Below are 24,058 nucleotides of genomic sequence, written 5' to 3'. Positions count from 1 at the left end.
GAGATGTTAGGCCTGAGGGCCAAATGTGGCCCTTCAAGCCTTTCCATCTGGCCCTGGGAAGTCCCCTTACACCACACCCCATTCATACATCCTCCTGCTAGACCATTGATGGCCCTCCAGCTGTTTTGGGACTACAATTCCCATCATCCCTGACCACTGGTCCTGTTAGCTAGGGATGATGGGAGTTGTAGTCCAAAAACAGCTGGAGGGCCAAGTTTGGCCATCACTGTCTTAGACCATGCCCTTCACTGGCAACTACTCACCCTTTGAAAGAGGGGCACCTTGTTTCTACCTCTGTCTTTAGTCACTAAAGACAAAGTCAGGCTTCAACAACCTGTTGCCCTCTACACATTTGTACTACAATTCTAATCAGCCCCAGCCAGTACTGGACAGCTGAAAGAGACAAGCAAGAGCCAAAAACCAAGCATCAGGAGCTGAACAAGAGAATCTGAACCAAGGAACATAGTAGAACCAGGAAGACCTTATTGCTTAGGCCAAATCCCAGACCAAACAGGGGGACCTTCAAAGCCCTTCCTGTCCAGGAGAGCCCAGTGGCCAACCTGGGTCCAGAACCAGAGAGGACTTGATTGTGCTGGAAGATAATAAAACTGAAGCTCTGTTGTCTCACCACCCAGATGGTGATGGTTGCCACCCATTGGGACCAGTTGGGTGATGGGTGGTATGGCCAATGGTAAGTAGAGCCAAAGTCAATGACAAGCAGAGCTCACCGAGTTCGGCGTCTTTCTTTCTCCCTCCTCTAATGCCAACACAAGACTAAATAGGAGGAAGCTGACAGCCCAGTGCTACCTTCTGGCCTAGATTTAAGTAAGAAGGCAGGCAGGTGGTGGCTGACTGAGGGCAGATTGAGGCTGTTAGGGCAGTGCCCCATTCATCCAAATGCACTAACCTCCATTGAACCCAGAACAAATGCACACACAGCTAAGATTTTTTAGTTCCAGCTCTGACAGTTCATGACAATACATAATATTTACATTAAGCAGGTGTGTGTGTGTGTGTGTGCGCGCGCGCATGTGTGTGCGTGCGTGTACATACATGTTTGTGAAATTATTACAGAATGAAGAAAGATTCAGTTGGTCTGAAACAACAATCCAGATTAGGATCTTCTAAACCATTCCATTGGATTGCAGTTGACCTCTGCTGCTCTTGTGATAATTAGTTAGATGTGGTTTGGTTTTGAAATCTGAATTTATGAACATTTATGTTGATATATTGTAATCACATCAAATTACACACACATTCCACTTTTTAAAAAATAAGGAAATAAGTCAGTTCCATTTGCAGCACCACAAAATGTGTCTAGACTGAATCCTTGGATTAACTTTAGCTGTTGCACATTTTTGCACATGGGGAAAATGGCTAGTGTTGTTTGTGTCCATTGTTCTTTGTTAAGGGTCCTTCTTCCTTTTGCTTCTTCATAGTGTAATATAGTGATGAGTAAAATGTACTTCAGGATAATATTTTGCTTGGAAATACCAATTTTGAGGCGACTGTCCCACTCAGTGCTATTAATCCTACTTTTTCATAAGTACTCAGAAATCCTGGGCACCACCAATTTTGGGGTACCCACTATTCCCCCCCTTCCGTTGATTTGTGGACCATATATTGTCTTTCTTTAACTTAATGAATTATCCCAGCCAGTCATGAGTCACATACTTGTTGGCAAGACATCATAACACTATCTAGCCATTCACAACTAGCTCTCTGCTCACATTTCTATGGGCAAATGAAGCCGACCAGAGTGTGGACAATGTTTCTCCTACCAAACAAGGGGTGATCTTAACCTATCAGCGATTATTCCAACAGTGCAGTCATAAGACACAAGTCTCACAGGGTTCAATAGAACTGACTCCTAGGTAAATTTGTATAGTATTGCAGCCTCAGAGCCAACTATTTAGCCCATTGTCATGACCTGCCTCATCTCCCAAACAAAGTAAATGAGCCTCTTGATTCTGAAAGGTTTGGGGCAAAACCTTTCCCCAGTACTAATTATGAGCATAGTAGTACCTGCAAGAGGAATTTGTTTTTTTAAAAAAGGAGCAGACCTGCAAACTGAATGCATGAGCATTTCAAATCAAAACCATGCAGAATAGAAGTAGGATGTTCTTCAACACAGGCACTGCCTTAGCTAGACAGCATATACATGTCTGCTGTGCCAGTGCTGTCAGCACTTTGAGGAACTTGTTATCCACCACCAAAAATGCCCAGATATAAGTTGTACTCTTTAATATATCTGGGCAAGAATGGACAAGAACGATTTTAATGAATGCATTGATCAAGTCAACACTATACAAAGTAGCCTAGTTGTGGGGGGGACGGTTCAGACAACCCCAAGGCATTGAGAAAACACATGAGAGAATTGTGGGGTCATGCAGCTGAGCCCCACTTCTGCTTCAGCCTCTCACACATCATCAAATGTTCTTTAAATACATATGCATGATTTGAATCTTTCTAGAGAATAATTGCTTTGAATTTATGTTTGTTTTGTCCTAAAAAACCAAATCCTTGGATTGTGCAGTTGTGGTTCTACAGAGCAAGCCTTAACAAAAAGCTACCTCCTTCACCAAACTATCTCTTCCTGCATTCATCAGTCCAAAGTTACTTTAGTACCTCTTGACCTGCTTTGGTGGCTATGTTTTCCTTTTTTTTAATTTCCCATTGAAAGATCCCAGCCAATCAGGAATCACGTACACTGAAATAATGATCTTTGCCTGGTGGATACCGATGGTCTTGGTCCTGAGAGACCTACATCTACCAGCAGTGGTTTCCAGCTCCTCGCTAAATGATTTGTAGGAACCGAAAGAGCAGCTCGATTGAATACAGGGATGTACCTGGAGTCTCTTCTGCAAAGGGAAGGGGAGGAGAAACCAAGAAAGCTGCCTTGCAAAAGCCCCTGAATGGGCCTAATACTCTTTATTACAAGCACTAATCCTTCAAATCCGACTTGAAATAATGTTTATCTTTTCACAGCTTAATTTCTTTGCCTCTAAGCTGCAGGTCACCCCGCCAGCTTGTGCTGCTTCTTCCTTGATCTCCTGGGCTTACCCAAGAAGGATGCAAGAAAAGGACAGGATAACGGACAGGAAGATATCATATTCATATATATATATATATATATGACCAAGGATTGAGCTAGATTTATATTAGGGAATGTGCATCATGCACATCAAATGTGCACATATGGCACACATAACCAAATGGTCTCTTGTAGCAGCCCTCAATCATCCAAAAGGTATTCACAAGAACAGTCACTCTTATAAACTCTTACATTTTGCTCTCGGGAAGAAGTGATTCACACATGCCTGCATTTGTTCCACTCAATGAGTTCTTGCAGGACCAGTGAGCTGCCTCTGTTAAAGAGGGTCATGCTTGAGGTGATGCCGGATGCTGTGAATGCTCTGTCAGTGGTGGTTGATGATCTGTGATGACTGTTTTCACTCATGCAAGCCAACGCTTGCACTTACCATGGGCTAAGCCACATCTTCCTTTTTCAGTCCTGAGCCATTTTAGCATGTCACCAGATAGCAGAAAGGGAATAAATGAGTCAGGTCTCCTGGGACAGCAAGTTCCACAGCAACGGCCCTGTCCTTGAACCTAATCCGCCACACCCTAGATGGTGGAGGGATGTATGCAAGATCACATGGTCAGAGGCAATCCTTTCACTTGACTTCACAAGGCAAACCTGTGGAGTCAACTTGTTCACAATGAGCCACAAAATGCTGAGTAATACATTGATGAAAAATCAAGTTCTCTGCATACCAAGTCACATACAGGCATTCACACAGGATACTCTGGGCTAGTCCTTCCCCTTTGCTAACTACATGCATGCCAGCAACATCTTCCCTGAAACATAAAAGACACTTCAACCAACATGGGGCTTCCTCCAAGAGGGTAGCAACACTAGCCAACTAAGGTTCCTGTCCCTGTGGAGGGAAGTCTATCTACACTGCAGTGACTACGGACTGAGCCATTCATGCACCAGCTGGTACATGTTGCCAGCACACATGGCATTGTTGAGGGTGGAGGACTAGCCTATGCATTCCCACCGGCTCCTACATGCCTTTGGTACCCAAAGGTACTGAATGCTTGAATATGGCTCAAGTGATAACTAGTTCCAAAGGATAACTGGATGACCATTATGAATTGAGTTTTTGCCAACTGGAGGAGGTAAAATAAGTCTATACTCTTTTTTAACTTATTGAATTGTTTGCATATGAAAGTTTTGCCAGAGTAGGAACCACAAAGAAAAGGAGCAAGACTGGTTAGGTTTATGTACAGCAATTCTGTTGCAGTCTTTTAAACTTTGCTTTCCAGTGTGACCCCCCCACAATTTCCCTCAGAATGTCTTTATCACAAGAGGCAAAGCCCAGTGTGACTCATGGGCAACAACCCTGCAAATCAACTAGTGTGCCCGAAATTTAGAAACCTTTCACTGAAATCTGTGGGTCTTCCTTCAAGTGTAATGGGTTTATGATTCCAGGGCAAAACCCTTTCAATCCTAGGATAGGTTCACTCGGGCATGTTCCTCACAATCACTGCAGAATCAGCAGAGGGTTTGCCTAGCAGAATGACTTTGTCATAGTCCTAGCATCACTCCGTATCACCCCAAACTACGTGCTTTTCAGTGGAGATTGTTCACTCATTCAGCTACTAGTCACAAGTACTGTATTATTTTCCATACCAGAAAAGATATGGTTGCTGGATATCATGATTGGGCCATTGTTGCAATCATGACTTGCTTACAGACTTCCCATAGGCATCTGGTTGCCCACTATGAAAGGAGAATGATGGACAAGATAGGCCTTTGGTCTGGTCCAACAAGGCTCTTCTAATTTTCTTAATTCAAGTTTGGATAACCAAGTGATTGTAAGCATGTGTTAATCAGTCCACAATAATATGAGTTTGGGCCATAGACCGTATTGCCTCCCAAACCCGACACCTCCCTTCACCCCTAAGTTACTGCCCCTTTTTTGCCTCAAATCCATGAATCAATCTTGACTCAATATCCTGGATTGATTGCACTGATTTATGAAAGCAGAATCCATTGGGCTTTATTGATCACAAATGACTTAATGTAAAATGTTGACCCTGTTGAACTTGGGGGAAAGCTGGTATTGGGTTGATCTACAGATGACCTCCTAATTAGCACAGTGATTAAATTATGGACAAGGCTTCCAGTGACTGGGGATGGGTGCGTGGATGGAACAAAGCCACATTCTTCCCTTGGCCTCTGTGTGGGTTATTAGTCTGTCGAGAAAGTGTTTTGTGACACTTTTAATTAAAACTGAAGAATGCAGAAGGGTTTGCTCCTTTCTGTCTCATCCTTGTCCAGTGCAGTGTTGCTCTTTTCACTGAATTAGGGATGATGACCCACTAACAATGTCCTACTTTGCCTGCTCCAGAACATGGTTATTCTCTCCCGGAAGGAAGTGCCATGCTCTCTTTCAACAAGCCAGACACATATTCAAAGGAGTGGGATCTCCTGTGCCCAGACCCGAGTACAGACTGTAGGACCAACCAGCTGTCCAAGGTCCTGAAATCCAGTGCCAGACCAGGTTTCTTGTCCTACTCTGTGACCTATGCACATTATGAACTCTTAGTCTGTTGTCCCTATAATTCTAAAGGACAGGAAAGAAGAAAGGACCTCATAGTGCAGTGACAGAGCACATGCTTTCCATGCAGTGTAGTGCAGTATAGCAGTTGAATTCTAAACATTATACAGTGTTAGACAAGCACCATGGAGACCTTTTTTCAACTCTCCCTTAAACTCACTGGTTGAGATTGGGCAAGTCACTCTCTCAGCCTGACCTGATTCACAAGGTTGTTGAGAGGATAACATGCAGGTGGAAGAAGTATATATGTAGAGGATCAGAGAAAAATGTAACAAAATAAACAAATCTCCAGCAACTATAATCATTTCCAGTGTAAATAATGGGAGAGACCAAAGTTGGCATTACCAGATCAGATGGACAGTCACTCTTTTCCCTACATGAGTTGAATCCTGACAAGATGGAGGAACTGTTGGTGGGAGGTTCTAATGTCTGGGAATTTAATAATTGGCCTGTTCTATATGGGGTCACATTCAAATGGCTTCAGTGGCTAGGACTGCCTTTTACCAGCTCTGGCTGGTTTGTCAGCTATAGCCGCTTCCATATATATATAGTCTAGCTACAGTTCTACATGCTCTGGTAACCTTGTGTCTGGGTTACTGTAACGCACTGTATGTGGGGTTACCCTTTGAAACAGTTTGGAAACTTCAGCTTGTGCAAACTGTAGATAGTAGGGTGCCTATCTTACAGCATCTGTGCAGGATCATGTCACACCTATTTTAAGTGGTCTGCGTTAGCCCCCAAGTTTGTTAGTGAAGAAAAACATTACTGGGCAAAAACTAAGGTATTCATGTTGACATACAAAACCCTTAACATCCTGGGACTCCAGCAGCTGTTGGGTCTCTTATACCAGGTAACCAGGGCCTTGAGGTTCTTACAATCATACCACCTTCCCCCCTAGGAACCCAAGGAGTATATGGTGCCCCCTCTCCCCCTTTTATCCGCACAACAATCCAGCCCAAGACTGGCCCAAGGTCACCCAGTGAGCTTCATGACTGAATTAAGATTTCAACCCTTGTCTCCCAGCTCTTATTCCAACAGTCTATTTGACACACGACAGTGGCTCTTGTCCCATGGGCGGGGTTTGTTTGCTGTATGGCAACATGAAACAGAGCCTTTTATAGTGGCAGCCAGGCCACAGAATTGCCCACTCTACAACCCCAGAGTAGTCCGCAACTGGACTTAACAGTCAGGGGTCCCCTTTACCTTTACCTAGAGGTGAACTTAGCTATTGCATCAATGGGCTTCTGGTGCCAAGTAAGAGCACACTTCTTCATCCAGGCTTCTGGTGTTGCTGATTAGACTCTCCAAGATTTCAGAAATTGGGGTGTATTATGCAGGCTGTTGTATTTCTACCCTGTTTCAATTGCTGATACATTATTATCATTATCATCACTGGTTTATCAATCATTTTGTAAACCTCTGCCTCAAAGTGATTTGCATACAAAATAATTAAAAGCGGTTAAAAACACAAAAACAACTAATACATTTAAAAGAAGACCAAAACCCTAACAAGCGGGCCCTTGTGGTAAACACCAATTTATCCATCTGGGAAAGCCTGTGGATACAAAAATGTCTTCAATTGTTTCCAGAAAGTGCAAATAGTGGATCCCTATTGTATCTCAACAGGAATGCTCTTCCACAGAACAGGGGCAGCCACACTAAAAACTGTAATCTGAGTTCCTGCAGAGCAGGTTTCTGAGGCCTTTGGAACTTGCAGGAGAAGCATACTATACATACTATAGCATGTATAAAAGATGTATAAAAGATAAGGCAGTCTCTCAAGTAACATGCTCCTGAGCTATATAGGGATTTTTATGTTAGTACCAACACCAGCAGCAGATTGGTAACTGGTACAAATTTTGCTAGTTGGCTGCTTTATTCTGGTGGTAGTTTGCTGCCACAAACAACCTAGCTGCCACATTTTGCACCAGAATTGATAGTTTGTATTTTTATCTGCATTTTATTGATCTGTTTGCAAATTGCCCTGGGGTTTATTTGGATGAAGGGTGGTTGAGAAGTGCAATAAATAAATAGATGAGAAATAAATAAAGTGCATGACAGCTTGGTATTGCTCTCTCACACACACGCACACACACGGCCTTTTCAAGGTCACACTTCTGTTTTGACAACATTCATTTGTTTGGTTTTTAATTAGAGACTTTAAAAAATACTTTCCCGTGATATCTTTGTACAAGGACAGAAAATAACAGACTTGCATTTTGCACTACCAAAGAATCCCCTTCAGAGTACAAGACAACATGGCTGACAAATACCTCTTATTTAAAAAATAAAAAAGACAAAGGGGTTTTAAAAAGTGTCATTTTTGTTTGTTTTTGAAAAGATGGAGGAAGAAAGAAGAACCCCCATATCCCACATAGATTTTTGAGGAACAGAGGAAGATTGAACGATCTCTCAGCAACCATGTTGACAGCTTGCCTCTCACAGAAGACAATGTAGGTCTATTACAGAAGCCAAAGCCTCCCCAAAAATCAGAATGCATTTTTTGAAACTTTTTTTGAAACTTACTAGACATTACTAGTCCAATTATATATCTGGTGGCAAAATTCAGTGTGTGGGATGTGTTCATATAATGTAGCACAGACAAGATCCTACAGCTGCTTTCCTGGTTGGACTTCCTCTGGTGTCCCTTGAAAGTTGTGCATATATAATATCATCTCTTCTCTTCCATTACCATGAGAAGCTGTAGCTGCAGTTCATGCTTTGGAGGGTGTGGAGAGAAAGAGAGAGGGAGAAGAAACACACATACATACACACGGAGATAAAGAGAGAAAGGGAATTTGCATTGGGAATGACGGGTGTTCCTTCTGAAAGCCTGCAAGTTCCAAATCTTCTTGAGATGTTTCACCAGCATGCTGGATTTCATGAGCCTGAGAAAGAGAAAAGAGATCAGCACATCACCTGGCATTGAGTGAAAAATATTCTTCATAGTAATTAGATTTCTGAACTACCCAGGGCAGGTTACACCAACATAAAAGTACAAAATTGGAATCAGATAATAGAGTTTTCTATCCAAGGAATAGGTGGATGGATAGATAGATAGATAGATAGATAGATAGATAGATAGATGATAGATAGATAGATAGATAGATAGATAGATAGATAGATAGATAGATGATAGATAGAGATAGATAGATGATAGATAGATAGATGATAGAGATAGATGATAGATGATGATAGATAGATAGATAGATAGATAGATAGATAGATAGATGATAGATAGATAGATAGATAGATAGATAGATAGATAGATAGATAGATATAGATGATAGATAGATGATAGAGTATATATTTGAACTGAAGTACTAGGCAGTTTCCTATATGCCTAAGAGACTAGCTGCCACTCTTCTGAGTCCATCTGGGTTTTTTATTTTTAGGGAAGACCCCAGGTTCAATGCAGAAGACCCCAGGTTCAATCCCCAGCATCTCCTGGTATTGCTGAGAGAGACCCCTGTCTGAAACCCTTGAGAGCTGCAGTCAGTCAGTGTAGACAATACTGAGCTATGTGGATCAGTGGTCTGGCTCAGTTTAAGGCAACTTTCTATGTCTCAATGAATTACAGATAAGGTACCTTTGGGGAAGGTGGAAATCCTAAACTGAGGCATTTCTCAGCAATCACAGCTTACAGTATAAACTCTTCCGGCACTCACCTTTCTCACCTCTTCAGCACTGGCCTGAAAGCTGTTCTCAGTTTGTCTTTATGCTGACTGAGACAGACTTCGCTTAGGTCTAGGGAACCTTGAGTGCCTCTCATGTTTCTCCCAAACCCTGTTTTAACAAAAGAAAATGTTTGTTTGGGGTGTTGTTGTTGTTGTTTTAAAAACCACCATACTTGATCAGAGTCAGTGGACAACTTTCCCAACTCTCTTCAACATTCCCAGATTTTGACTGCAAATGACTCCATAATCAATATGCTGGATCCAAATGGTCTAGTGGAGGCATTACTGCAAAAAACAGGAGCCTGGAATTTTTGGACTTCCATCATCTCTCACCATTTGCCACGCTGGCTGAGGCAAATGGGAGTTTGAGTCCAACAATATTTAGAGGGCAATTGGTACTCCATCCCTGTGCTAATGGACCACATGCTGCTCCAGTTGGTTCTCCCAACCCTCCAGAGCAATTATATTCTTGGTGGGCATGGGGAACTGCAGTGAAGCTGGTGAAAACTGCCACCTCTGCCCCACCATCACCTTTCTTAAGCAGGTGTCAGAACTCCAGCACTGAGATATTTGAATGCAACTTAGCCATTTCCCCCTTGTCAGACCTTCGTTTCAGAACCTGTGGCATTCCAAATGTTTTGGGACTCCAACCCACATCAGTCCAAGCCACATGAAGGGTTATAATCCAGCAACATATGGAGGACCACAAGCTCCCCATCCCTGCCTTATTTCTTTCCATCCCCAAAATTAAACTCCCGTTGTATTGCAAACTGAAATAAAGATTCATGTGAGCCCATTCACAGAGGTTGCCCTCTGTGCCTCTGAATGAGTCCCTGTTCTGGCCTGGTTTTCTTCTCATTGGCCTCCATGTCAGGTGTGTGTGGCAGATTTTGCTGCATCTCTACACTGTATGAGATTGTATCATCCCAGCTCTGTCAACTGAGAGATGCAGCCATCAGAGATAATCAGATGATATTATCAGAGCTGCAGTGGCAGAAGAAATGGTAAATTCACTTTCACGTGGAAGATAGAGCAAGATTGTCTTCTGCTGCTCCAGAAGGTAGGACCCAAACCAATGGATTTGAATTACAGGAAAGGAGATTCTACCTAAACCGTAGGAAGAACTTTCTGATGGTAAGAGCTGTTCTACAGTGGAACAGATTACCACAGATGGTAGTGGACTCTCCGTAAAGAGGTTTCAAAACACAGGGTGGGTGGCCATGTCTCAGGGATTCTTTAGCTGTGATACCTGCATTGCACAGGGTTTGGCTATATGGCCCTTGTAGGTCCCTTCCAATACTGCAATTCTGTAATTTGATATAACAATGACATGTCTCTCCAATATTTGCCAGTATTTCCAGCCATAACTTGGTCCATCATCTAATACCGTAAAATGTCTCTGTAACAATTCAGGGAACACTGCAAGAAAAAAAACCCCATTCCTTGTTTGTCATTTCCATACATGCAGTTCAAGATTTAAGGAAGCTCTCTAAGTTTCAGCATAACACTGTCCTTATAGGAATGTCCATGCTACGAATTTCAGAAGGGGAAAGGGATAATCACTACAGTAATGAACAAGTGCTAAGTGCCAACTGAAATAATGCAAAAAGTGAGGCAGGAGTGTCTATGATCACCTATTTGGGGAAACATGAAATTTTTCAAAAAATACAACAAAAAAAAAAAAAGGTTTTTTTTTAAAAAATGGACAAAAGCTCCATAATATAGCCTTACAAAGACTGAACATGATTTGTACCTACAGAATGTAGAGCATCAGTTGGAAAAGAAAACAAATTGCAGAAGAAAAGGTTCTTGCTTCAGCCCCTTAACAACTGATGGTATCTAGAGGAAGGGATGGCTGGCAGGAAACCTGAACAGAAGCTCTCCTAGTAAGAGCTCAGGATGCATTGCAAGATTTTATTGTAGGTTCTGTTTGCTTATTTATAAGTGTGTTCCTGAAGCTTGCTTTGCTTTGCTAACACCTCTCATTTGTCTGTCAGAAGTATTCATTTGCACAGAGTGAGGGCTGTAGCTCAGTGGTAGAGCAACCAGAAGGTCCCAGGTTCAATCCTTGACATTTCCAAGCAGGGCTGGGAGAAACCCTGGTCTGAAACCCTGGAAAACTGCATCTAGTCAGTGTAGACAATAGTGAGCTAGATGGACAATTCAAAGTGTTGGTGCTAACCCTCAAAGCCCTAAATGGCCTTGGCCCAGTATACCTGAAGCAGCATCTCCACCTCCATTGTTCTGCCCAGACACTGAGGTCCTCCTCTGAGGGTCTTCTGGCAGCTCCCTCACTATGAGAAGCAAAGTTACAGGGAACCAGAAGGCCCTGCTTGTCAGTGGCACCCTTCCTGTGGAATGCTCTCCCTTCAGATGTCAAGGAGATAAAGAAGGACACAATTTTTAGAAGACATCTGAAGGCAGCCCTGTATTGGTAGGATTTTAATGTTTGATGTTTTATTATGTTTTTATATACGCTGTGAACCGCTCAGAGTGGCTGGGGAAACCCAGCCAGATGGGTGGAGTATTATTATTATTATTATTATTATTATTATTATTATTATGCTGCATTCCTGTATGCGCTTATGATGGTGAAGGTCTCCATGAAGTCAAATGGTGCACTTCAGCAACACCACAGCAATACATAGCACAGAAGAAACACACAACAACCTCTAAAAAAATATTAAAAGGAAGGACAGTTTTCTGACAGCTTATTTTGACCCTAGGTGGCACTTACTTCAACCTGAGATCCTCACGTTCTAGTTTCAGAAGTTGACTCAGAAATAAGTTCCAGTGTGTTCAGTAAGCCATACTCCCAGGGAAGCAAACATAGGGTGGGAGTGAGGGGTGGGGAGTAACATTCAAAATGTGGTTGCATTAATGTATCTTTAGTCTTTAGGGCACAAGCAGCCAATGTTTTTCCCTCCATATGTTGTTGGACTACAGCTCCCATCTTCAGGGACCACTGGACACATTGGCTGGGGCTGATAGAAATTGGAATTCATCTGAAGGGTAGAGCCTTGGTTACCACACAAAAGTGGGTGGCACAATGGGTCCAGCTATTAACCAGAAAGTTAGTGGTTCAAGGCCACCCTGGGACAGCTGTGGGCAGAGGGTTGGACTAGATGACCCTCAGGGTTCCTTCCAACTCTACAATTCTATTATGATTTATTGAATGCACTAATCAAATGCTGAACCTTGCTGTGCTAACTTTAATCAGCAAGACATACGAAGAATCCTTCAGGTTTTAAGGCTTATGTTGAAGATTCCAGATTGAAATTTCTACCTCCCCCCCCCCTACAAAAAATCATTTCAGATCAAATCTGAATCTTTTCAAGGAAAGGGGCTATTTCCCCCTGTACCTGTAGGTTGGATCACCAGTGAGGACATGGCTCTGAGCATGTACAGAGGTCCATTTTCACCATTCAGTCAAAACCTAACTATATGATACCTAGCAGCTTCACCATATTGTTCTCTTGCTGGACATACATTTGATTTTTGCCACTAACGTATTTTAAAATAAGTGGTGAACTTATTGCACATTGACTTTTCCTTGTCATGTTGTGACACTCTACTACATGGAAAGATCATTACTTCCCAGAAGTTCTTTGAGAAACAGATGGATTCACAAGACCATTTTGAACTGGCCAAGGCTCCTGAATTTAATTCTGAATTTCTCTTTCTATTTTTGTCACATTGACTTAGCTGCCTGACATTGACACATCCAGACACATTTTGATGATATCCTGGTTTCCACCACCGCATGGATCAACCCACACCTCAGACATTTTCAGAAGGATAACCAGTCACTGTTTCACCACAAAGACAAGGAAGGTTCTGAATAACTTTGCCAATTCAAAATGGTTGTGTGAATCCACCGACTTGTCAAAGATTTCTCAGAATCCAAGTTAAGCTCACTCATCTTTTGGATAATGCAGAAGAGGACATCGGTGCTCCTTCCCCAAAAAGAGGGGAGAAATTTAGCATCCAGTAACTACATGAAAAATGGCTGTGCATTATGTGGTCCTGGACCTAGAAAACCATGGCAGAGCTTTTCACACCACATAAACTTCCGTTCACTAAAATCAAGCAGTGCTTCTGGATATGGAAAGAAAGGGGGGAATCTCAAGAAGCTGGCTACCTTCAGTTCCTGCTGAATACTGACAGGTCTCGCCCAGCATGGGATAGGAAGCATAGTTTAAAGAGATGGACTGCAGGTTGAAGGTCGAATTCTTAAAGATCTTGGTCGGTTGAGCCAGCTCCTCCAAGGCCTTGTCATGAATAGACTGTGTTCTCACAAGGCTGCCCAGGGGCCTCTCCTCACCGCATTGTCCCACAGCCCCAGGGGGCCTTCCTCTTAGCACCAAACAGTCAGGGCTCTCTGTCCTTTGAGCAGGATGGCTCATGGGTCCCACAATCACATTGGCCCCCGCTGTGTGAGCTAAAGACCAGATCCTGGGCTTCTCAGGGGCTTCGTAGGGTTGGCCATGATTTCCAAGGCCACCCACCAAGGTGGCTCCTCCCTTGTGGCCAAGGAAGTCCCCCGTAAGTGCCGAGTCAGCTTTGGCACAGGGGAAGGCCTGAAAGTGGCTGGGCAGGCTAAGGTTGCAGTTGTTTTTTTCTGTCTCGGCCAAGGTGCTGCCCACACCAGGGCCTTCTTGGTGTGGATGCTTCGGCTCAGCCTCCAGCTTGATTTCAGCCTCCTCCTCGTCCAAGTCCTCCAGATCGCTCAACTGCAATTCCTTTTCTTCTTTGCATCTTTTGGGATCTGTATTTTGGAACGAAAAGCAGGGGCAGAAAGGATATGTGTAAACACCAACAACAACCCACAAGAAGGTTGAGTAACTGCAAGGCCAGGCCACACACTAGCCTCAATGAGGTAGTCACCTCAGGTGGCCGGCTGGGGACAACTGGTAGGGGTGGTGAATCCGGGATCCCAAGGAGAAGACCACTTATTGCCTCTTGAGTTTTTCACTCATGGCTGCCACTTGAGAAGAATGGGGCCACCACTAGCACTGCCTTCTCCACTCTGGCTTTTTTTCTCCACCACCAGCTTCAGCATGCCAGGGCTTTTCTATGCCACCTCCAATCACTTCAGGTGGAAGAGGAGGAGGAGGCGGTAGCGGTGGGGGAAGGGAAGAGGAGAAGTGGCAGGGGGGCACAATTGACTAGTTTTGCCTCAAGCGGCAAAATGTATTGGGCCAGCCAGCCCTGAACTACCATGCCAAAATGCAAGGAGATCAGAACTTTGCACTTCTCATTTACAGACAGTGATAGTTTAGTACTTTCACATTCAGACAACCTCTAGCTAAATACCAAGGACAAGAAGCAAATAAGGCATTCCCTTCATATCCGATATTGAATTAGACATTAGACAAAATTGTGTGTGTGTGTGTGTGTGTGTGTGTGTGTATTTAGTCACACTACATATAATCAAATTTATGGCACTTCCTGCTACAGAGATGTGGTGTTGGCCATTATCTTAGATAGCTTTTAAGATGGTTTATGAAAAATAATAATACAGTTCTACCAACGGCCATTCATTGTGATGGCTGGATTCTGTATTCAAAGCAGAGACAGTACACCACTGAGCACAGGTGGGGCGCTGTGGGCTTACTGGAGGCATCTGGTAGACCACTTGATAGACATTTGGTGTGATCCAGCAGGGCATCAACAACTGAACATAAGAGGAGCCTTGAGAGATCAGATCAAAGATCTACAGTATCTCAGAGTTGGAGAATATCTGTGTCCCTCAAGATGTTGCTGGACTACAACTCCCATCAGTCTTGATCCTGCCATCTGGGGTTGATGGATTCTGCAGTCCAGCAACCTCTGGAGGCCCAAAAGTTCTCCACCCCGGTCTATCAAGACCAGCCCCCTGCACTCCACAGTGGTCAACCAGATGGCTCCAGGAAATACAATATAATAATTACTTTATTTTATGTTTTCTTCCAAAGAATCCATTATATCTTCACAACCACTCTGTAAAGTAGATTAGATCAAGAGGCATCCAGCAAGTCCATTTCCAAGCCTACCTTTGCTTTCATTTTCACTGCCACAGTCTTCACCATTCCTTCTCCCATCCTCTCGCCTCTCTTCTCCTGCTTTGTTTTTTGGAGACCAGGTCATCTTATTCTCTTTCTTGAGCCTTCTCCGAGCATTGGCGAACCAGGTAGAGACCTGAGTGAGGGTCATCTTGGTGATGATGGCCAGCATGATCTTCTCTCCTTTGGTAGGGTAGGGGTTTTTCCGGTGCTCATACAGCCACGTCTTCAAAGTGCTAGTGGTCTCTCGGGTGGCATTCTTGCGTCTGGCTGAGCTGCTAAAATCCACTGTTCCATATCTGGGAGAAAGATAGAGATGCTGAGCATGATTTTCTGAGCCAGTATGGGGGTGCATATGCTACTTTTCAGGCAGAATGGAACCACAAATTGGAACAGTGTCAAAATGAACAATGAGAAGATAACTACAGCCCATTCATAGGCTTAAGAACATAAGACACACCTGCTGGATGAGACTAGTGGCCCATCTAGTCCAGCATCCTGTTCTCACAGTGCCAACCAAATTCCTACGGGATACCCACAGACAAGACCTGAGCACAAGAGCATCTTCCCCCCTGCAGTTTCCAGCAACTAACAGCATAATGTCTCCAATTGTGGAGGCCATTTGTTGGTGATTCTAGGCAAATTTACTCACAAGTTTGATCCACCGAATACAATGGAGCTTACTCCCCAATAAGAGTGTTTAGATAGAATTCTATATACCCTTACAGGGGAGCATGTTCTACTAAACTCAATAGGACTTCTGAGCATGCCTGCAAAGGATTGCATTTCTACACCTTTTGCTATCATCAGGTCTAAAAGATGGCAAGAATGAGAAATGTTACTCAAATATATTTTAATTGAATATTCTAGTCATTTGCATCTTGCAGGTGGTGAGTACTTTCTTCTATTTACGTATATAAAAAAGAAAAGTACAGGATAGTGTGAGATAGAAACTACTTCCTCTTCAGAGCCCTATTGGCAATACCATCTTATGCACGTTTAAAGGTAAAGGGACCCCTGGCCATTAGGTCCAGTCGTGGCTGACTCTGGGGTTGCAGCGCTCATCTCGCTTTATCCGGGTCATTCTGGTGAACCAGAGCAGCTCATGAAAATGCCATTTACCTTCCTGCTGGAGTGGTACCTATTTACTCAGAGGTAAATCCCTCTAAGTTCAATGGGGCTTACTCTCTTGTAAGTGAATATAGGACTTCAACCTAACAACACTCACACACATCACCCAAAAGCAACAGAAAAGCAGCAGGCCATACTTTTCCTCATTGTGGCTTCTCAGTGCTGTGGGAAGTTTAAGACAGAAGAGGTCTACCAGCAGAAAGTAGGGAAATTATGGGGAATTGTGCATCTCCCATATGTTGTTGGACTCCAGCTCCCATCATTAAAAGACAACTGAAGGCGGCCCCATTTAGGGAAGTTTTTAATGTTTGATGTTGTATTGTTTTTAAAATTCGGTTGGAAGCTGCCCAGAGTGGCTGGGGAAACCCAGCCAGATGAGCAGGGTATAAATAATATCTTTATTATCATCATCATCATCCCTAATCACTGGCCCCACTGGCTGATGGAAGTTGGGATCCAACAACATCTGGAGGATTGCAGGATCCTCATCTGGGTTGCAGTTTTATAAAATTATGCATGACATGGAGAAAGTGGGTAGAGAAAAGTTTTCCTCCCTGTCTCATAACACTAGAACAATGCTGGAAGATTCATCACAGATAAAAATAATTACTTCACATAGTGAATAAATTATTCACATAGCACCTAGTTAAACTATGGAATCGCCCCAGGAGGCAGTGATGGGCACCAACTTGGATGGCTATGAAAGAGGATTTTTGATGGCTATGAAAGATGAATTTATGGAGGATACCAATGGCTACAAGCCAGAATGGCTGTGTTTTGCCTCCACAGTCAGAGGCAGTAATGCATCTGAATACCCACTGCTGGAAACCACAGGAGGGAGAGTGGTCTCCTGCTCAGGTCCTGCTTGACTGTTTCCCACAGGCATCTGGTTGGCCACTGTGAGAACAGGATGCCATTGGCCTGAACCAAATAAAAAGATTTAGGCAAACCCCAATGCTATATTGCTTAATAATTATAATAGTGATTATTATGAAAAAATACAGGTCTTGGTGCTGGCCTGCCCTCTTTTGCATGTATAAATTGCTAGGCCAGATGAAAGGTTGTACTGACAGCAGAGTAACTAGCTTACAAAGGTCAGTGACAAAAGGACAAGATTTGCATGGAGACAGTCCCAGATTAGTCTCAGGCATCCTCAAGAAGGGCTTCTATCTCCTGGAGAGCTGTTGCCTTTCACTCTAGACAGGCCACATTCACACGTACATTTAAAGTATTAAGACCCCGCTTTGAAAAGTCATGGCTTCCCCCCAAAGAATTCTGGGAACTGTAGCTGCTGAGGGTTGTTAGGAGGAGACTTGTATTCCCCTCACAGAGCTATGATTCCCAGAGTTTCTCCCTCAGTTGATTTGCTCTAGTTTTTATTGTTTTATACTGTATGTTAATGTTAGCCTATTATTTTATTGCTGTGGGAGCCCCTCACAAAAGTTCTGTTACGGGACAGCTATATAAATGAAGACAGTAAATGAATATCCATAGGATCACCACCCTCTGCAATGTATGCAGAAGGCCCCAGAGTCAACTCTGGCCGTGTGAGAAGGTTCCTTGTTTGAAATCCTGGAGAGCTGCTATGTGTCATTGTGATCCCACTCAGTATCAGGTACAGAGGAGTCGCTTGAAAGGCATTGGAAGGGGCTCCTTTGCCCTTTGCAAAGCACGCCAGCATTCCAGGCGCCACTGCAAAAGCAAACCTTCGAATGGAGTCGTGCTATTCCTGAGGGCTGCTCCCCAGATCGCCCGGGATTAACACAGAAAGAGACGAGTCAATTGATAGGGCGGGGGAGGGAGAATGTCGGAGGTTTGCCGCTGCTGTAGCTCCCAACAGTCGCGGGCAGATCTAAAGAGCTCCCGCTCGGCTGATCAAAGCGCTTGTTACCTGTCGTATTGGTACTGCCCAAAGGAATGCTCGTAGGTGTAGTAGGCGGCGGCCGTGGGCTGTGCAATCCCCGCGTGCAAAGCGGAGGAGCCGTCCTTGATGTCGTACTGGGAGTTCTAGAAAACACATTAAAAGTGTTTTAAGGCTGAGTACGAAGGGAGATCCCGCATGCTTTTTCCTTCCTTTCCCGCCCACCCTGCTCCGGGCCGAGATGCCCCAACTAACCAATAGCAATGACTGTGGGAAATCGCACCCGATTCTCTGGATTCCTTAATCCGGATTAAGTACCTTTTGGACTAATGAGAGCGTTTAGGCTGTCCAGGCTTTCATGGGGGTAAGCCCCAGCTGAGTACAGGACTATTTGGGGACGATTTCCGAAGTTGCTATTTCTTCCCGTTTGCATTGAGGCCAGGGTTGACTATACGCATACACAATTCCCATGTTGGGTTTTCACCTCTATGGTACGATCCTGAAACTGCAGTCCTAAAACACATTTACTGAGCAGCAATTGCCGTTGAACAAATGGGACCTGTTTGCAAAGAAACAGGTAGGGAGCTGCATTGTTAAAATCCTACCAACTTTAACGCAGAGCTTGTCCCATTTTGCTGCTTTTTAACTAAAAATTCCTAAATTTTGTTTCGCTTGGAAGTCAAGAATGGGTGGATCGGCTAGAAAAGGGGGATAGGTTTTTTAATGAACTTATCATAAATATAAAGTTTCTGAAGCATGCTAGTTTTAGAAAACGACCTTAGGGTGTAATTATAATGACATTTGCCGATGTGTACGCTCCATTGGACTCACAAGGAATTACTTCTGAGATGACAATAGAATTGTCTCTCTCTTTTATAGTCTCCCTCTTTTTGGTTTCCTCTCCTGATCAGTGTAATAACTGCAAGCTACCTCGGGGCAGAGACCCTTTTGTGTATGATGAGCGAGGTACAGGGATGGAGCTCTTTATTTTATTTTATTTTTACATTATCTTGACATCGTTTTGGGAGCAACGCATGACAATTAAGAAACAAGACAAAACAATAGGTCCCGGCCTTCAATGAGCTTACAGTCGCAAATCATCGATGGAAAGTGGAGGAGAGGTTTCTGCTTGGAGTCTAAGAATTGCTCTTGTGGAATTTGGGGACCCGAATCTGTGTACAACCGCAAGTCCTCCTTTCCACGCCGCTTTGGTTTTGTGCAGATCCCAGTTAAATTCCCCGCGCGCTCTTCCAGGTGAGTGTGGACAGGGACCGCTGCCCGGCGGCCCGAGTCTGTGCATGTTTGCTCAGAATAACATTATGCATATCCCCCAGCCCTGCGGAAAGGATCCCAAACCTTTGACCCAGTTCTGTCCAGTGGGGCGGGCCTACTCCTACCTTGGAGTACCTAAGGTTACTCTCAATACCCAACAGGTCTACACGGACCTCCCCAAATCCCAATAGGTCTACTCGGAAGTAAGTAGCACGGATCTCAGTGGGGCTTTATAATTTCCTAGTAAGAATTGTACGCTAGGAAAGACACTCAGAAGGGAACCAAACATCAAGAAACAGCGCAGGATTTTACTTCCGAGTAAACATCATCGCCTTGTAATGTAAATGCATTCTGATTCCCCTCCCCCAGCTGCAAAACTGCTAATACGATTAGGTGCATTACCAGGTCAACAGGGACTAGCGCCCCCTTTTCTTCTTAGTAACCAAATTGTAGCGCGAAAGTCATAGGGGAGCGGAAGGCCTGTGCCTTCCCTTCACTCACCAGCGTGGTGTACAGTGTGGACGGATCCGCTCCGTACGGGAGATAATTGGCGTAACTTTGGCCGGCCGCAGCTGCGTAGGGCGAGCCGTACATCCCCAGCGCCGCATTGAGGTCCGTCCTAGAGCCGGCCAACAGCCTGTTCTCGTAAGAGGGGCAGCAGAGGGTGGCCGTTTGGGAAGAAGATCCCGAGGACACATCGGAGACGGATCGAGTCCCTGAGTCACAGCAAGTGGTGCTAGAGGTGGCTGAGACGAAAAACTGGAGTTCAGAGAGAGAGGGAGAGAGAAATAATTAGAAAAACGCAAGAAAGAAAGTCGAGAAACAATTTCACGTTAATTGCAAAGCACATTTGGAGTGGGTGGTTGGGTGCTGGGGGAGAAGCCCTTGTTAGCCCTGAAGAAACGGACGGTGCTTCCTTCCGAGTAGGATCCAGCCGGTAAATAGGGCTGTGGAGATCCAGGGGTCCGGAGGAGGCTGTCCAAAGCGGGACGCCAGAAGTGCAGAGTCTCCTAAGCCAACCCCAATTTACAGCAAAGGAAGCCCCCAAAGCGAATGTAACGTTTTGCTTAGAATTCCTGATCCACCGAGTGGCTTGAAAATCTTAATGGAAAGGGAGAGAGAGGGAAGGTACCATCGTGGCAAGCCGGATGAGACTCATAAAAGATACCACCTTCCCTTAAATTATATGGGGGGGGGGGGGAATGCAGGTAGCGGGGAGGGGAGGCTGTGCAGGTGTAATACTGTGGGAGGCTTCCAGCTTCATCCGCAGAGGCACGAAGTCGGCGGGGATGAGGCACCTGGGACCGAAGTCAGGCAGGAAGGCTTGGAAAGCAAGAGGAAGCAGAAAGGTTGCTCCCATGAGAGAGCAGCGGATACCAGTCAATTAAAAGACCGATTTTCTCTCTCTTTAAAGTATATATAAGATAAACCTGGGAGATACACCCCCACCTGAAAGCCTGGAGAACGGCTGCCAGTCAGTGTAGACAATACTGAACTTGATGGACCGCTGTAAGGTAGGTTCCTGAATTCTAGATCAAGTCATAGTATACTTTTGCAATTTGCATTACACCGTATGACACAATAGAGTAAATGACACTGAATTAATTGGCTGCATACGCTGTTATTCTTTCTCTCACATACACACCTCGCCCTCCCAGGTCTCTACCTCCGCCTACCCCTCAGGTAAAAAGAAAACAAATAATTGGGGGGGGGGCTGACTCTCGTGGATTACACCGGAATAAGCAGAATCCGAAATCCAAATCTAAATTGGACTACGAAAGCGTGTGGGCTCAGTAGCAATCGCCCCCTTCCAAAACGGGACTGACTTCTCAACCAGGTATGCGTAGGAATGCCTCTTCGCGTGATAAAACTGCGACGAGTCAATAATTTCCATTGGAATCGATAGGACTTTCCTTCCAAGTCAGTATCTTCCAAGTCAGTATCTTAGAACAGCTTTGGTCGCCTTGGCAAAACTTTATTTCCAAGTTATTTTCTCACTCAAAGAACCGTATGTCAATATTTATTGGAGCTGAGAGGAGGGGGAGCACACCCAAACTGTGCCAGTCCTATAAATACCTTGTACCCAAACAACACATACACGGATCGCCTTCAGTGGAAAATCAATGAGAGATTTGCAGATCAACTGAACTTCAGGAACACCCGCCCCCCTTCCGCCTAAACTTGCCACCACTTAAAACTGAACAGGTAGTCATGAGAAAACAAATTCTTGCTGCGATCCTCTGCATCTTTCATTGGTGAGGTTGGGATTGAGTCCCATTGCAAACTCATTGGGATTGAACCCATTGCAATCTCATTGGGATTGAGTCCCATTGCAAACAGCCTGTCTTACTCCTGAGTAAACTTGGGTAGGAGCAGTCTGCCGGTTCACCATATCTCCCATTCATTCAAACACGCGCACGCAGACACCCATCACACAGATCAAAGGAAGGTGGGAGGGGGCGACGCAGCATCTCCTCCAGATATTTGAAACAAACAAACAAAAATGATTAAAACTAGATAAATGCAAAGGAGGCTTTGAAAAGATACCTGACATTGCACGCCACGCCACAGACCCGGTTCTCCCCCCACACTAAAAAAAAAAAAAAGTGGTGGTGGGTGTTTGGACTTACCTGAGAAGACGTGTTGTAAGGATATCCAAGCTGTGAAAAAGACATCGTTGCTTTCCAGTTTTGTTTGGGGTGGGTTTTCTTTTTTTGAACGGAGGTTTGGGTGACCCCCCCTTTCTCCCCCCCTCCCCAAATCCTTCGCCACTGAGTCCTCCCCCTCCTTCCCTCCCGACCCACCTTTTCACACCCCCATCCCCACGCTGCCTCTTGATGACGATCAATTACGAGCAGGATTGCGATGGATTATTTTTTATTTCTTCTCTTCGCAACACCCCCCCCCGCCCCGCCCTCCCTCTCTACACACGTGAATTATAAATGATTGCAAGCGGGCATCTGCGGAAAAGAGGCTCGCAGCCTCCGCCGGAGCTCCCCGCCCGCCCCCTCCTCATCCTGATGCTTCTTGGAAAGAGAGGGGGGCTATAAATATAGATATAGATCATTTATAGATGGATAGATAGATAGAATCTATGGAGGGGGAGAACAGCTCAACAGAGGACGAGTTTCGTTGGAGAGGCGGGGGGGGGAGGGGAGAGGAGGATGTTGAAAAGAAATTGGTGATGATGGTGGTGGAGGGGTGCCCGGAGTAGGTGGGTGGGAAGGAAACGTCAAAGCTGGCAAGCCGTGGAAGAGTTCGCTTGTGCATTGTTTTTCTGTTCCCGTTCGAGTCCTTTCGCGCGCCGCTCCCCAGCCAGCGGAGCCGAGTGACGTCATAAGTAATCCTGAGTTCTTCGTGCCAATCCTGAGCCTCGCGCTGAGCATCTTAAAAGGCGCCCTTGTTTGTATCTGACATTATTGTTGTTATTGTTGTTGTTATTTATTCCGTGAACGGGGCCTCTGTGCACGTCAAATTTAAAGGCAGAGCCCTAACCTTGCCTCTTTTTTCTTTTCTTTTTTTGCAGAAGGTAATGACAAGCAGTCGTGTGGTCAATTCGAAAGTGCAGGCGCCCTTCAGGCCCGCCCCTAACCACGCCCCTTTCTGCCTATACAACAAAAGTGCATTGTTGTCGACCAAGGCAGAAGCGATGACTTCCATGACAAACCAGCTTCCCCGCGGTTTCCTTTACTCCCAGTTCCCGCTTGCGCCACCCAGCCCAAGGAAGAGTTCTGGTGCATTCTTAAACTTACTCGCTCTTTTGCTACCCGTTTGTGTTGGAAACGGATTCATGGGATGCCCCCGCAAAAAACAAAAACAAAACAACAACAATATTAGACATGCATGCTCACACAACCTTTCTCTCCCACAGCTTAGTTTATTTGCTTGGTTTCTTTTGGAATATATTATTATTATTATTATTAACTATTACAACTATTACAATTGCTATGTATCACCGCAGGAAAGGACTTCATCGTGCCTCTGCTGTGAAACAAACGGGCAGCTTCATTCTTGTCCGTCCCTGCTGGGAAAGGGTTAAATATCTCCCTCTATAAATCTCTAGTTCTTGTTGTTGCTGTTCATTTATTTGCTTTCCCATACCTCTCCCCTCCCCTCTCTCTTGTCACACAACCCAAACCCAGATTTGAGAACACAAAAGGACAGAATTCACCTTTACGTTCCTCCACTGCAGCGCCATCGCCACCAGCGGGAAGAAACACCACGTCTCCTTCACCACCACCTAGGGAAACACACTTGCTTCCCCTAGGGGGCTCCCCCACTCACCCCACAGGAACAAATGAACTCTCGGGAGCTGCTGTTTACCACTCTATACCCGTCCTATGAGGTCCAATCCTAATCTCAGTCCTAGGCATGTTCAACTCAGTTGAGTTAAATGGGCTTTAGCGCCAGCTAAAATGCCTACAGGATCGCGACCTGATTTTC

At 44.7% G+C, this 24,058-nt stretch overlaps 1 protein-coding gene and 1 long non-coding RNA gene across 2 annotated transcripts in view; both read right to left on the bottom strand.

Annotated features, from left to right (window-relative positions):
* The window catches only part of LOC308483058, a 229,625-nt gene that overhangs the window by 191,200 nt on the left and 14,367 nt on the right, over positions 1-24,058 (bottom strand). The gene's annotated exons all lie outside the window — the stretch shown is intronic.
* Positions 7,785-22,333, bottom strand: IRX6 (iroquois homeobox 6). Its single transcript, XM_081016546.1, has 7 exons — positions 22,246-22,333; positions 20,117-20,374; positions 18,374-18,489; positions 15,343-15,650; positions 13,449-14,075; positions 9,299-9,416; positions 7,785-8,518 (listed from the first exon to the last, which is right to left on the bottom strand). The coding sequence occupies exons 1-6, from the start codon at positions 22,288-22,290 to the stop codon at positions 9,304-9,306; spliced, it is 1,467 nt and encodes a 488-aa protein (XP_080872672.1). The 5' UTR covers positions 22,291-22,333; the 3' UTR covers positions 7,785-8,518; positions 9,299-9,303.

Source organism: Podarcis pityusensis (assembly GCF_964106645.2).
Source record: "Podarcis pityusensis genome assembly, chromosome: 8".
NCBI lineage: Eukaryota > Metazoa > Chordata > Lepidosauria > Squamata > Lacertidae > Podarcis > Podarcis pityusensis.
The sequence above is the reverse complement of the archived record's forward strand: the minus strand, read 5'-3'. Positions and strand labels throughout refer to the sequence as shown.

Bases quoted from the DNA above. Each gene is read 5' to 3' on its own strand.
- IRX6 (XM_081016546.1), bottom strand. From the start codon at position 22,290: ATGTCTTTTTCACAGCTTGGATATCCTTACAACACGTCTTCTCAG. The intron at 18,490-20,116 runs GTGAGTGAAGGG...TGTGTTTTCTAG, and splicing joins CCACACTGTACACCACGCTG to AACTCCCAGTACGACATCAA. The intron at 9,417-13,448 runs GTAGCCAGCTTC...TTGTTAAAACAG, and splicing joins GTATTCAGCAGGAACTGAAG to GGTTTGGGAGAAACATGAGA.